This window comes from Diadema antillarum, unplaced genomic scaffold (assembly GCF_040938485.1).
Source record: "Diadema antillarum isolate AM-2024a unplaced genomic scaffold, OU_Dant_1.0 scf00000052, whole genome shotgun sequence".
NCBI lineage: Eukaryota > Metazoa > Echinodermata > Echinoidea > Diadematoida > Diadematidae > Diadema > Diadema antillarum.
In genome coordinates, this window is record NW_027270941.1 from 833,386 (window position 1) to 849,569 (window position 16,184).

The 16,184-nt window shown below is 37.5% G+C and overlaps 1 protein-coding gene across 1 annotated transcript; it reads left to right on the forward strand.

The window, feature by feature from the left end:
• Positions 1 to 753: 753 nt before the first annotated feature.
• LOC139715604 (uncharacterized) lies at positions 754 to 13,704 on the forward strand. The gene is made up of 7 exons (XM_071627165.1): positions 754 to 935; positions 5,540 to 5,759; positions 8,061 to 8,114; positions 8,613 to 8,765; positions 11,128 to 11,307; positions 11,904 to 11,982; positions 12,847 to 13,704. Exons 2-7 carry the CDS (start codon positions 5,568 to 5,570, stop codon positions 12,852 to 12,854), a joined length of 666 nt encoding a protein of 221 aa, XP_071483266.1. The 5' UTR covers positions 754 to 935; positions 5,540 to 5,567; the 3' UTR covers positions 12,855 to 13,704.
• Positions 13,705 to 16,184: the final 2,480 nt, after the last annotated feature.

Genomic DNA, 16,184 nt, shown 5'->3' on the forward strand with positions numbered 1-16,184 from the left:
TTTAGTCTTTATTTCAAAATTATGGTATAAAGGATGTTCTGTGATACAACTGACCTATATACATAATATGCATGAAATGTGATAACTCAAACATTTTTTTTTAAATCACTGCTCCAAATGGTAAATAGTACCTTTAACATAAAAAAGCAACATCCTAACCGATTGATTCTAGCCCTATGTGAATCTCCCTCTCTCATTCACCACCTCCTTTCTGTCTCTCTATATTGATGCTGCAGTAAAATAAAGAAAATAACGGAAGACGGGATAGACCAATACAAAACATCCATTCGCTCATCCACATACATACACGTGCGTGGCGACTAGATCAGTTTTTATACACACACACACACACACACACACACACACACACACACACACACACAAACGAGTATAGACACACACAGGCACCCTCATATCTTACACACAAAGCTCTTGCAGAGATTACGCCTTACAGACACTAGGAATAACAAACAATCTAACAAAAAACAACCACCACACTGACTTTATTCCTTTTGTCTTGTTCCGATGGCCTAAATCGGAACACACGTCGGCGTGCGGAACTTCCGTCAAGCACGAAGCACTGCAGAGGATGATACGCTTTGTTCACGTCGGACGTACGAACAGCCCAGAACGTACGCCAAAGTGAAAGGTACACTCATCAAAGGAGGCAGGCGGAAGATAAAGGACACGGATGGTATACTGGTAGCAGACTATAATTTCACACCAAGCTCAACACGCGCGAGAATACCGGCATATTCGAGACGATGTATACGGACATAAATTAGCTCAAACGAGTCACTACGTCCAAGGATTGGTAACCAGACACTTCATATTGCTGGATAAGTCTTATATCAACTTAGGAGTTCCAAGTTGAATTCTACAAGGAAACGGCCAAGGATCAGACACTCTCAGTAAAGGTTCATAACGCTGTGAAGGTAAGAAAATTGACATGATTAAATACCTGTGCGTGGTTGATGATAACAAATTGTGTACTAAGTATCCGTTTTGAAAGCGTTAATCAAAACTCCCTGACGATGTTGTATACGTTTGGATACATTATGTTAGTGCGAGAGAAATAAAAAAATACCAAAGGAATATTGATTACTATAATTGTCTTCTTATTACGTATATTCGTGTATATATTATACTTATATAAAATATAGTCATGTACCACACAAACCATCTATAGATTGTGAAAAAAAAGAACATACTGAGATGTATATTGTTGGCTTTTGCATTATCATTATTATATATTATAGTATCCACACGTTTTATTCGAAACACACAGGCCGTAAGAAAGGAGGCATGTTTGTGGAATATGCTGACTAAAATGAAATGACTAAACCCGGAACCCCAGAACCAGACTATATTATAGAAGTTTTTACTTGCACCCTACATGTATTGTGTATGTGAATAGGAAAACCTGCAAACCTATTCTGGCAGAATCTTCACGAATAAAAGAAACAAATTATGAAGAAGAAGGATACTACTTAACCACTTAAACTACTATATTACTCAAAGCGAAAATGAAAATGTGTGCCCTGTCCTTAGTCTTCCCTGTTTTGGTGATGTGCCTCTCCCTACAATAAAGATAAACACATTTCTTATAAACATAAATTATGTATATTTTTCTATCTCGTCGTGTTAGATTGATGTACATGTACTGCATTTATTGTGTTAAACCAAATACGTAAAGCGAAACTTCGCGATCATTTTCACTTTATAAAATGCGTGATAGTCCTGAATTAAAATCAGTTTACCACACTGAGTTCAGTCTTTTTTTTAAAAACTCGAATATAATCCCGAAGACGCTTTATGTCATCACCGTCTCTGTTAGTCATCAGTGTCTTCTCTTCAAGCTGCTGATTTCGTAAGACTACCAATTCTTCGGCTTTTCTTATATTATAACAGCCGCTTTTGTCATGACACAAATTCAGCCAATAACAATCATGTCAGGATTTTCCGTCACCATTATACAGAATTGGTATCAAATTAAGAAAGGGGGACGCAAGGGATGGGAAGGCTTTGCGCAAATTAGGATAAAACCACGGAGGTGAGCCTCACCTACTCCCCTATAAACGTTCAAACCCCGTTATATACTTCTGTCATCTCTTTCTCGAAACTGCTATAAATACCGTTCCTTAAGTTCAATGAAATCGACGGTATATTGATCAGCTGGAACACCGAGGACAGAAGCTTAGGAAAGACCATGGATTAGAGCAGATACAGTCGCCAGCCTGTTGTAGTGGTCTGTGCGGCCGTGATGCGTTTGATAACTCTACTCATCCTTTGTTATCATGCTCAGCTGATCCGTCCAGCATCCTTTGTTGTTGAATAAAGAAATCGCTGCCCGCATCACACAGCCGTATATAGCGCTATGCATACAAAACTGGAGATTCACACTCGTCTCAGACATCCCATACACTTTTGTACAACGTATATCTCCAGGCATACCCAAATGATATTCACTGGTATTCTGTGACTTGATCCTGTATACCACTTGAAATGACAGATAACACTCAGCTGTATACTCGTAAACCGGATTGAGGAGTTCCACCGTATAGCTGCATGCTTTTGTCAGTTGCATTTTATGTTTCTCGTGTATATATTGGTCTGGAGAATAATCCTATAGCTTATACATGTAATAGGACACAAACGTACATTATAATATATACCTTTACAATATTGTTGTTGAATAGAAGTGACAATGATGATAGTGATATCAGTAGTACTGGCAGTAATACGTAAGTACAGACAAATATATTATAATCAGATGCACATAATCATGGTTGGTTAGGCCTTCGCACGTGCATGCGTTTTTGCTTTAGATTATTGTATAAGAAGCAATTAGTTGACATCGAGGAAAAAAGAGAGAGAGATAAGTTAAAGGGAAGGAAGTCGTCAATACCAGTTTGAACTCACGTCTTGGGGTCATAGATAAGACCAGGCTATTCCAGGATATATAATTATACCACTTATCGTACTCTGAAAGGGGAGCCATGCATTCCCAGTGAGGTCTTGTTCACATCCCGCAACGTGAATTTGCCTGTGGTATAGATACTCGCAGATAATTTGGAACTTGGGAATATCCATTGCATTGTGGCTGCTATGTGTTTTGCTCAGATTTAGTGTGAAAAGATTCGTGCATACACAATGGCTCGATATGAAGACACTGACTTTGCTTGTAGCATCGCATTCGCGCAAACAAATTCGGAGCATTTGATGCATTCAAGCGTCTTTTCACCAAGGAAGTCTGACCAGGCCTCGACCATTAGCCGTCCCCGGGCCATTAAAATAGACGTCGGGCCATCCAATTCCAAAAAAGGCTATCTTTTGGTGGCCCGATTGAGACTCAAATTAGATTGTTCTGTTTCCCTTTATTTCTGGCCTCTTCATTTTTTTCTCGAATCAAAATTTCATATTTACAGATTTTATTGGTCCGCATGGGTCATAAAAATGAAAATGATAAAAAGGAAAGTTAGTGTCGAGTCGTGTCTTATTCCATATTATCCTTCCTTCCTTTCTTCTCTCCCTATCTTCATATTCCATCTATGTCTCTCCTTTTGCCTTTCTGTCGGTTCTTCTCGTATTTCTCTCTTTTATCCGGGACGTGCTATACTTTCGGGTTTTTTCCCTTCTGCATGGGTGAATGTTTCAATATTGTGAGAATCGACTATACGAATTTAACTGACTTCATCGTCAAATTCTCTTTGTTGATGTTGATGTCGATCTGACCCTAACATGAGGATCATCAATTTGTAATCACGTCTGTGTGAACCTGTACAAACATTTTCCCCTAAAAAATAGATATAGAAACTACAGGTTATGTACACAGTACTTTGACCATCAAGAATAATAATACTATGATGTAGGATACCGTTTTGTTGCAGTGGCATGATTTTCTATTTTTGAAAAATCACCTGCTGTATTTCATTGGTTTCGAATTAACCTTTGAATGCACACAATGAAGTAAGGTTATATTCATGTACTGTAGAGAGATTAGTAAATCATAACGATCATTAATATACACAATCGCGCTCTCACAATACGTTTATCCTTTACAACTTTGTATAATGTTATATTTACTGCAGCATATTTTCGCACGCTGAATCCCAGCACTCCACCGCGAGAACTTTTGTGACGGAACTTGCAATTGTGTAATATTTACTCAGGGACAGCTATAAAAATACATGAGGATCCGAAGGCAATATAGAAGATCACTACCCACCATAATACTGCGAATGAAAATACCATCAGATCCACTGCGAAAGCAATGCTGAGTGTTCTGCAAACAGACCACTCAAGACACGATCTCAAGTTTCCATACAAGTCATTTTTTTATCAGTCATGTGCGGGTATACACTTGTAATGTAAGCTTACAAGTTGTGAAGTGAATTAGGCTACCAAGTATGATATCACGGAAGAAACATACAAACGTAGAAAGGGGGGGGGGGAGGAGGTATGGACAGAGAGGGGGAGAGAACAAGGAATAGACAAAGATTTTGCCATTATACCATAAAAAAAGTACACCTGTATATAGAAAATATCCATGCATCACAACTCGTATACGTGTACATATATGCATGTGTACGATAGGATATACAATCATGTACTTTTACATCATAAAACTAGAAAATATGCTGGTTTAATTTAACGAATTAAGATATTATCACCTTCTCTATGTGTACACTGAAAAGTGTTACGACTTAAAGATGATAATATAAAAAGGAAACGTAAAGTTTATACTTTAAATCTAGATTGTATCCCTTTGCTTTGCGAAAAAATGCCCCGAATGGGCTCTTGAAACTCAGTCCTTTCTTACAAGCTTGCAATGACCTGCGTAGTTTTCGCATTGTTTGACCTTTTATTATTATCATTTTTTACATCTACATGTATACATTGTACATTCGAACCGGGTTGATCCCCGAGTAAAACATCTACTCACTGAAGTGAGTCCTGTGCAGTAATGTAATGTCAGCATCAACCAGGAAACTGAGGGCGAATAAACATGATAAAGGTTAATCGTAAAAGCTCCAACGAATGAAGGCGATAGTTTTTCTGCGATAGTCCATGTCAGCGGTGCCTCGCTCTCTACCAAATCGCGCAATGACCTACATTGTACAATGTAATTTGTATGTTGATTGGGATAATACAGTTTCACAGAAAAAACACACAATAAAGATTTGGGATCTTAAGAACTCACCGGAAGAGACAAATTAATGTAATGGTCATCAGGACAGCTCGAAGCGGAAATGAGTATCTTGGGCTGATTACGCGAGCAAAATGTTCTGATTACGAAGAACTTGAGAGGAACATTGACATTAAGAGGATCAAAACGAATGAAAAGCAATGATTACGAATGCTGTTTCACAGTAAGTGTTGATCGGGACAATAAAATACTGTCGTTTGTCAAGTTCAGATGGGAACTGCAACCCCACTTTTGAAATGACGATACCAGTTGTCTATTAATATTCTGATATCTTTTGATCCATACTCGTAAATGCATTGATTATTTTTGTTTTATCTTGTCTAAAACAAGGAATATCGCATTTCACCTGAAAGAAAACATGGGGGATGAATCTTGCTGCCGATTAGCCAGACAGCGGCGGAGTGAGTCTTATAACAATGCCGGCGCCTGTGCGGTCAGCCTGCTGCAGCTCCTCGGGGCGGCGGCCGTGGTGGGGCTTGGCGTCGCCGCGTACGTCTTGGAGGAACGGCGTCTGAAATACCACGGGATACCCATCTGGATCGGTAACCTGGTAGGATGAACTGGAAGAAGATGATGATGATGAGATGATGATGAAGATGATGATGGTGATGATGGTGGTGGTGGTGGTGGTGCATGGTGGTGATGGTGATGATGATGGTGGTGATGATAATGGGGAGGAGGAGGAAGGGGGGAAGGATAGATAGAGTTGTTATTCAGTTGAAGATAGTGGTAATGTTGATAAAAACAACAGTAATGATAATGATGATATTGAGAAGACATCTTAAGTGCATATCCAAAAAGGTAATCCAACTTTGGAGGGCTACTGTTTCATAATTTTCAGCAATGGAGAGTCACAATGTTAGTTGTGAGGAAAGAAGAACCACTCTTTCTCTATACTGTCTTTTGAAGAAAGTGCAGTTTGTCATTGTTGTCTTTGAAGTTCATGTGCTCAGTCATGCACGTCATTTTGTCAACATAATTATGCATCAATGGAAAGTGGAAGAGTTCTTCTTCCCTCACAACTAACATTGCGCTCTCCATTGCTGGCAATTATGAAATATAGTAGCCCTCCAAAGGTGGATTACCTTTTTATTTTATTTTATTTTATTATACGCACTGTATAGTGATAAGCGCTATCATTATTGTAACGGTGATAAAACGAATACTGACAAAAATAATGATAACGACAAGGACGATACCAACGGTCTTATTTACCGAAGCATAAATCATCTTCAGTGTCGTCAAATTATCTGTATTTAGCATTATCATCGCCCTCCTACATGACAAAAGCTGCGATGATTACGATGGAAACGACCTAAAAATGTTCACTTGCTCTGGAATTGGAAAGAAAACATGAATTCGGATGTGAGGTCATGACGTAGTAAACCTCCACGTCCTTCTTAAAATATTGAGCCATATTTCAGAATGATTGGTAATGGTTAAATAACGTTTATACCGACATGTACATTAACATCACCCAGCTCTGCATGGTCAGTACTGAGAAAACAAACAAATAAACGGAACATGTTGGCACTCGTGACACTTACAATAATACATCTGATCATCTCATTTTCATTATATTCAGAGTTACTTCCGTGTTTACTATTTCAATGCTATGTACGCCACGATCGAGTGCCGCACGCATGAGTGTTAAAGAGGCTGTACAGTACTGGTTGAGGTGGGGATTCATGTTGTTTACATTCCTAAGTGAGATAATGAGTTACCTCTTATGAAATAGGAAAGAGCATGTAATTTTAAGAAGGATTCAACGTTTATTTGATGAAAATTGGTTTTCAAATGGCTGAGATATCCAAAAAAGTGATAATGATAAAAGACTACAGGCCACAACTTTATTAGGATCTCTTTGTTTCACCTTGTTTTTGGATATCTCGGCCACTTCAAAACCGATTTTCATCAAATAAACTTTTTATACCCCTTAGAATATGCATGCTCTATGACAATATCTCATAGAATGGTTTCTGAATATCTCGCAAAATATCAAAAGCTAAATCCTCACCTCAACCACAACTGTACACACCCTTTAAGGAACTCTTCGACAACTGGAAAGTTACCGTTGTCGTTCTACATCGTTCTAAGCCTGTGATATCTTGATAAATCGTCTAAAATGTCACATAACAAGCTCCAGAATACTGCCTTTTGTACTTTTGCTACCAAATCATACTGTAAAGAGTGATGTCCTCTACAGACACAGGCTTGTTTTATGGGCACAAAAATATTGCTGTTACCTTGCACTATAAGTATTTTACCTCACCTATGGCGGTCTTCCCGTTGTAAAAAGTGCTTTTATTGATTTTATTTTATCAGACACTCCTCCTCTCATACGGGTTGGCTAGAACCATAACAGCGTGCAGACATTAATTTTACATTGTTTTCTTTTTTCATTTAGCATGCAGAAGTACGTATTTATGATGCTTAATCATTTAATTACAAGAAATGTGAGCAAATATCGAGTAATTTTCCCCAAAGAAAATCAATAACGTTTTTTTGAAGTAATGAGAGTGCAAACAGATTATACATGATTATGATATAACATAATATAATATATATATATGTATATATATATATATATATATATATATATATATATAATGTCACAAATTCGAATCATTGTATAAAATGGGACATTCATGGAATTTATATATAAAGTTATCCTTTTGAATAACTGAATTTGCATTGTAAGGAAGTTCTCAAACCATGCAGAAGAGTCGATCACCTTGCGAGTATAACTCAAAATATAAGATTTACCGTAGGGGTCTATACAGTATAGATAATGTTGTCATAGCTTTCACACTATCTATATTAATTATTTTTCTTTCTCGATTTTCTCCAGTTTTTCTTCACAGCAATAACGGGTTTCTTCTCAACAAGAAAGACTTTCTGTGGGGTACGTGCCATGTATAAAAACAAACAAACAAACAAACAAACAAACAAACTTTCCATCTGTCTATCTGTCTGTATCTTTTCCTCATTCTACCTGTTATGATGTCCTTTCTCTCTTTCTGTCTCTATCAGTAACAAAATGTTACAAGTTTGTATATATTTCTTATTTGATTATGATATATATTTTTGTGTATTTGGACATTGTTATTTCGAACTATACGGGTCGTCATAATATGGACACTCTTTGATAACAAAAGATTATTCTTGACTGCACCCATGCAGATAGCTTATTAGATGCTTGCCGAACATAGCACTCGTGATGCATTCAATTTGGGTTCTAAGTGTTGGAAGTGCTTTGTACATATTCAGGTGCATGGAATAGCTTGTTACTCTACATGTCCTCAGAGGAAAATATCCATACACTGTGAACGATGTTCAGCTAACCGGTCTATAATACAATGTAGTAATCTTTCTTTTTTTCCCCACGTGCCATATGTCATAGATTTCGCTTTACCTGATCATGTCGATCCTGACTACCGTCGCGGCAGCGGGTCTGCTGGTCCTTTTCGCCCGGCTCCTGTCCCTCAGCTCTCGGTACTACTACTGTGATCGATGGGACAACGGCTCTAAAATGTGCCTCAGTTACGCTTCAGAGGTAAAACCATGCAGTCAATTTTGTCGACATAACAGTCATATACACACTTTTTTGTTTAGTATTCTTTAAATTGATTTCGTCCCTAATATTTAATTAAAAAAGAAATACAATGTACTTTAAAAATGATAGCAAGATTATCTATATTCACTAATGCTACAGTTGTACTTCCAGTATAACATATTAACACACACACACACACACACACACACACACTTAAACACACAATTATGCAGGTTGTATTTATACGTACACACTTTCCCCTCATGTATTCTTTTTTTTATATGTTTTATTGATTTCAACAACTGGCATACAAACTTAAATCATTTCTAATTATTATAAATAAATAATACAAGCAAGAAAAATAATTCATTTGAATTACTGTTAAAAAGAAAACCATACTAAACAAGAAATTCACAAATTTCATTTTTAATGAAAAGTGCACAATATTAATTATTGCACTTGTTGCTGGCATAATCATGCTGACGGTAAAATAATTCTTCCTGCTTTCTGTAAGAAGTGGGTCAAGTGCTCTATCATTATGCCATGAAAGCGAAAATAATTATGTTGAATTCTCTTTATATTTTCTTTGTATCGTTGTACAGTACTTATACATGCACCATGAAATCACGTATTTATTGTTAGTTTTCTTATCCAGCGATGGCGGTACCGAAACTTTTAAATGCATAACTTTTGAATAGATTGTACGACGGTTTCCTCAAACCTCACCGACGTTTTCTACAAATATTTCTGTATTTACTCATTCAAAAATTTGTTAGGTTTCATTCTCGTTTACTAAGTTGACTGAAATGCAACACCAGAAATGGTTGGAAGTTTCATGAAAATCGCACGTAAGAGGATAAAGTTCTAAACTTTTGAAATTTCTTATAATTATGAAGTCACCACGACGAAAAAATAATCATCAGTCGCAACCACACAGATGCAAATTAGATGAGCCCATATGCAATACCTCACATCTCTGTCATTGGTTTGGTCAAAAATATCACAAAATATTCATATGTTATATGGGTTTACATTGCAACTGTCTCCACCCTTGAAAGCCTTCATCTTCAAGAGGCCCAATATACTAAAATTATTATTTATTTTGTTTACGTCACATAGTTTTGATTTGATTGATCTAATTTAGTCTTTACGTGTTATATCATGATTTATCAATCAGGGACACATTATGAAGGAGTTTTGCTTACAGGTCGATCAGTAGGAAACATGATCTTGACTCGACGAAATCGTCACCTTATCTGAAAGGGACCTGGTAACACTCTTAATTTGTTAAAATGAAAATTGAGGGGAAAAGCAAATCGAACGCAAGAAAACCCCTTTATTCCCAAGGTTTCCGCTTCAATATTCTTCCCATCGAAGGAAGGAAGGAATCGACCCTGTACACAACAATGAGCACCCTATACCATCCCCCCCCCCCCCCCCCACGATCCCTGCCTCTCGTGAACTGTATATTCTATATCTTTTGAAGGACAAGTTCACCTTCGTAGACATGTGGGTTGAGTGAATGCAGCAATATTAGTAGAACACATCAGTGAGAGTTTGAGCAAATCGGACAAGCCGTTAAAAAAGTTATGAATTTTCTGCTCAGTCACGGCTGGATGAAAAGACTACTATAGCTTGTGATGTCACATGAGTACAACGATATAAAGAAAGAATAAAGAAAATTCAACATATTTCCATTTTTCTCGCATAACGAAAGAACACTCGACTTCTCTCTTTCAGAAGGCAGGGGGAATAATATTACCCTTACACGTCAGTAGCAAGTCGAAGAACTGTGCACTTTATTCAAAAAGTATAAAGTTTTGTGAAATTCTCTTTTTATTTTCCTTATATAGTTGTACACATGTGACATCATACACTGTAGTATTCTTCTCATCCAGCAGTGACTGCGCAGATACTTAAAATATTCGTAACTTTTGAACGGATTGTCCAATTTTCCTCAAACTTTCACTGATGTGTAATATACTAATACCGCTGCATTCTCTCAATCCGTATGTATATGAAAGTGGACTTGTCTTTTAAGTCCACAACACCCGTTTTTGCTAAAACATCCATCACTTTATTCATGGCTGTACTCTGATTATCAAAGTAAACCTGGACGGAAACGGATAGTATTGCACGGTTTTCACTGCATTAGGACGTTTCTTCCACCGTTCCCGAGTTTTTTCCCCCCTCGTACAGCATTATTGTCTACTGTCGTCATCCTTTCTTGTCCTGACTCCCGTTCAGCCTTTATGTGTAACTTTTTTCCCTCAGTTCATTCTACAACATGCCACTTGATCATTCACTAATCAATTATTTCTTTGTCTCTCCCGTCCTTTGATTTATTGCTTTACAAAATCAGACCACGCTCATGATCGTCGAAGCCGCCACCTTGGGTGTGTTCGCGCTGGAGTTTACCACAGGAGCCGTGGGTCTCGGCCTCTGTGTGTGCGGCCTTTACCGGGGGAGATTTGCGCAAACTTCGGCCGAGGCGCAGCGCCCGGCGGTGACACCGAACGACATCTTCCGAACGGAGGCATCGGTAAGTACCATGTTCTCACGTCCCCCAAACAAGGCGGTTTACCACCTATTCCTACTGCGACGGAGAGATAAGACTGTGTCCGTGTGAAGAAGGTGGATGATGAATAGCAAGAAGGAGAGGATGTGAAGAACAAAATAAAAATAATCATGATGATGATGGGGAGATGGAGACGGAGATGAAGATAAAGAAACAGGAAACCAAAAAAAAAAAAAAAAAAAAAAAAAGAGAAAAAGAAGAGGTAAGAGAGATTATCATCATATCAGTGGTACAGTAGTACAAGTTGTAGTCGTAGTTGGGGTAGTAGCAGTGGTTGTGTGGTTAGAGCAATACAATGTCTACCGGACCCTGCAGTTTTGAAGGAGATGATAGTTTGAAACTGCAATTAGAATGCTTGTGTATGAGCATGCTGGGAAGTACGGTCACCGCACCGGCAACCCCAACATGTATGTGTCGTTGCTGTTACTGTTGCTGCAGCTATTGATTTTACTGGTTGCAAAGTCCCAGGTTAACTGGGAAGCAGCATTCAGTGAAAATTTATACCTGGATAATCTTTCATTATATTTCTTCCTTCCTTGCTATATCTTCCTTGTGCGCAGATGAATCTCAACTATTTCAGCCACGAGCTTGCCACACCGTCGGCTCCACCTGAATACGTCGTGGCAGAAGAGCAGATAGGTAATTGGTATAACATCCTCAGGTTTTGATCGGATTTAGCAAGTACTCAAAGATTACATGAAGCTTTTATTTTATTTTTTTTTAATATGAGCAACCAGCTGAAAGCTTTCCAAAGGATTTGTAATGCATGTAAAATTAATGCTAACTATGAAATGCATTTAATAGGAACATGAAACTTAAAGGGATGATATAGTTCGATTGAAACCTAACTTCAGGCTTCTAGCATTTTTTGATGAGATATTGAGAAACCTCTTATGAAATGTGAAAGAGGATGTAATTCCAAGAGGAATTCAACATTTATTTGATGAAAATTGGTCATGAAATGGCTGAGATATCCAAAACAGAGCAATATTTATCCTAATTAAAGGTGAGACCTGCCTTTTATTATGATTGCTTTGTTTTACTTTGTTTTTGGATGTCTCAGCCATATCAAAACCAGTTTCAACGTATAAACCTACAATTCCTTTTAGAATTCTATGCTCTGAACTATTTGGAATCAAAAGGGGCCTGAGCTATCTGTACTATTTAAGTGGTTTCTTGGTATCTTAGAAAAAGTTAAAGTCCAATCCTCATCTCCACCAATACTATACCATCCCTTTAAATAGCAAGTCCTCAGAGAAATAGTCCATTAAATCACATTATGTTGATCAAATTGGCATATTTGACTTGACTTGGGTTGAGAAGAGTTTATAATATGCATGATAACTAAAATCACAATTAGGAAAGTAACATATTAATTAAACTCATAAATCACTTTGATGTTTAAAGTAATTTTCACCCACATGCAGTTTCCTCCTTCAGAGAAATCTTGATTGTGTACAATAAGATTCTCTTTGTCATTTTTTTTTTTTTGCTTGTGTGCAGGTAATTAGATCATTAAACTTCCAAAGGCTGAAAATTGGACAACATTCCATGACCACGACGAGGTCAGTTGGAGTTCTTGTGGATGGAACAATAATCAGACGTGCCCAGGCTCTCTTGGTGCGAGCTGTAAATTCTGGTGCTGAAACTACGACTTTTGCGTGTGCGACATTCCTCTTGCCGACGATATGAACAAGGACTGCAGTACTAATTTTTGATCTTGTGATAGAATAGATGTAGACAGATCTTTGGCAGAACAGTTCCTGTTGTTTTTGTTTTAAAATGTATATATATTTTGTTTTGTTTTATTTTTCTTTTGTATGTACAATATGGGAAGAGTGCTGATGAAAAAAGAACAGCTGAACCTGAAGAACCAGTATTATAGTTTTGAAAAATATCATAACATGTGTTTTGTCTTATCCACATAATTGCAAATGAGATAAAGATAACCCGTAAACAAACAACAGAAACAAGTACAAAACAAAAACATTCCCTTTCTTTTTTCAAATGTGACTTTCATTGGTGTTTGTGACGCTTTGTCACGCTTTTCCAGCACGAATTATGTGCTAAACCATGATGCAGCTCAATTTATACTCGGCATTGCCCATGAAAGGATGCACCAGCGTTTCCCTCTTCCACATACAGGAAACATAGCAATGCATGGTGCTGCATGTCAATCAACCACTTCCCACTAATTTCCGTGAATCTATGTCACCTTCCTAATGTTAAAGAGTAGCCAACATGTAGCATTTCCTGAATGCAGAAAAAACGGTGTGGATTAGAATCTACGGAGTTAACTGTAAATGGTGGCTTATAAATCATTCTATTATTTTTTTTCTTTAAATCACTAACACTTCATGCTCTAAGGCACTTGCAACATGAGCTGGCTGAATCCTCAGATCTGTTAAAACAGTTTTTATCTTTCTATATTTAGTTCAGCATACATGACAAGTTACTGGTTACAAGTGCATCAATACATACGTCATGACATTCAATAAAATAACTCTTTCCTTGTGGTGCTTTTCAGACGTTTAACTGAGCACTTACGGTTTGTTTTTCAAAGAGCACCAAGTCACCAATATGTCTTGATTGAACCAGAAAGAGGAGAGAGACAGGGGCGGATGCAGGAATTCCGTAAAGGGGGGGGGGGGGGGGGGGGGGCGCCTTTACAAATCTTTTCTTTTTATTTCTTTTGTTTGAACAAAAAAAGGGGGCACCTGCCCGGTTCGCCCCCCTCTGGATCCGCCACTGAGAGATTTCACCAGGAACTACTAGTATCTCACCACCATGGAACTCGTACGTGCGTTTGAGTATGATACAATATTGATGAAATGTGAGTCTGCCTAACTCCGCCTTTATGCAGAACGAAACCGCCAGCTTCTTGGACATTTGAAACTTGATATGGGCGATTCGATATACATGTTGATTTTTGAAGTGCAATATTCCTACAACAGTTACGTACTTTACTTCTACATTTGAAAGTATCCTTGTACATTATGCGTGTCTAATTACAGGTCTTCCGCGATAACTAACAGGGTTGTGTGACACACACAAAGAGGCTAATGTGGTTTAAGTAAAATCATCACCAATCACAACAATTTACGTCAAAATACTAACAATATTTAATGGTTACACACAATCATTCCATTGAGATCTGGCATGATTTTTGTACATATTATACCCAATGGGGATCAATGTGGCAATTGCAACTTAGAACTTGATTGTTGGTAAACATGTACTATAGATGTACTTTACTTCTATTTACTCATATTTATTCTCTTGACACTTTAATAGAAGAATGTAGATGTATGTTGCCTGTAATATAAGCTTTGGTACATGTTGTATGCTATTATATTTACATGTTGTCTGGCTACTACTCTTTTTCATGTTTTATGTTTGTGCATACCAGGTAAGTGTTACTTCTTACAGTCTTGCAGGCTTGAAGCAAGGCTACAAAGTCTGTCACAGTCTGTGCCATGAAGTTGGCAGCCATATTACCAAGGTTAGATGAGAATTCTTGTACGCTTGTGCATTGATGCTCTCACCATGGACCTACCCACATGGTATATGTATGTCCATGGCTGCGCTCACCAAAGCACACAAACTTTGCCTCATAGTCGCAATGTGTACTGTCAATGTTTTGTTACTAATTTCAGTATATTATTCACAGTATGTTTGTAAAAGGCAATACAAAGAAGGTGCATTGCATCATAATATGTTATACATGACAGTAACAATAAATATTTAACCAAAAATGTCAAAATCATGTTCACTGTCTTGTCTTAAATGACTAGTTTTATTGTCTCATCGATATTGAATACTGGCATTTCATGGAATTGGCTTGAAATGGTCAAGGACAAATTGACATACCCACACAAATGCATATAGGTCAATAATTCAATACATGTATATTGTAATGCGATAACTCTAGAATATAGAACTAGAATGTATAATATATAATTACATTTTAAAGGGGATTATCTGGTACTCAATCTATAAGTTTGTTGGCCTCTTTCAACTGCTATATCTATCTGGTATTGCTTGAAAAAAAAAAGTGTTTGAGAGGTGCAATGGAGATCTTGACTCAAATGAATCTACAGGGTGTGATGCATGACAATGACTTGCAAATATTTACTCACAGGTGACTGGTGCATGTTTCTGAGGAGAAATTTGTGATTATGACCTGCCATAATGATAGTTTGTTAAAGTCCCCAAATGTAAATATCCTTTATTGGTGTGTTAATTTCTAAAATCGCTAGACAAATGGTAAACAAGTGTGCGACCGTATAAACACAATTATGAGAACATTGGCCATAGGATATGCAAGTGGGTGTGCAGGATATGAGACCCACACACACAAAAGCCATTTAAGTTTTTAATTTCAGGACACACTAACATTTAGGTATCCAAAAAAGATTTAGTTATGACATATGATACAGCTTTCATCTCGACTGCTCTGGATCTATGGAACAGTATCCCTTCTCATCTTAAAAATCTTCACCATACAGTCAAACAATTCAGATGCAGTTAGAGGACATATCTATTCTTGAAACCCCTTGTACTCATTGAACTTGCAATGCCACTGCCCAGTAGTTTGGACAAACAACTGTAGTTTGACTCCAATATTGTACTGACCCAGGGATGACATTTCATAGTGTTCTGCATCCAGTGAAAATGTGTTAACTCTTTATGTGCCATGGTGGAAACCCCCTGTGTGCCACATTATTCTGAGACACCAACATTGTCATGATTTGAAAAAACATTCTGTTTTTAAAATCAATGTTACTTCTATAGATTTCTGTTAAGCTGGACATATAGTGAGTAAAGTTGTAGAGAAAATG

Bases quoted from the DNA above. Each gene is read 5' to 3' on its own strand.
- LOC139715604 (XM_071627165.1), top strand. From the start codon at position 5,568: ATGGGGGATGAATCTTGCTGCCGATTAGCCAGACAGCGGCGGAGTGAG. The intron at 5,760-8,060 runs GTAGGATGAACT...GATTTTCTCCAG, and splicing joins CCATCTGGATCGGTAACCTG to TTTTTCTTCACAGCAATAAC. The intron at 8,115-8,612 runs GTACGTGCCATG...CATATGTCATAG, and splicing joins CAAGAAAGACTTTCTGTGGG to ATTTCGCTTTACCTGATCAT.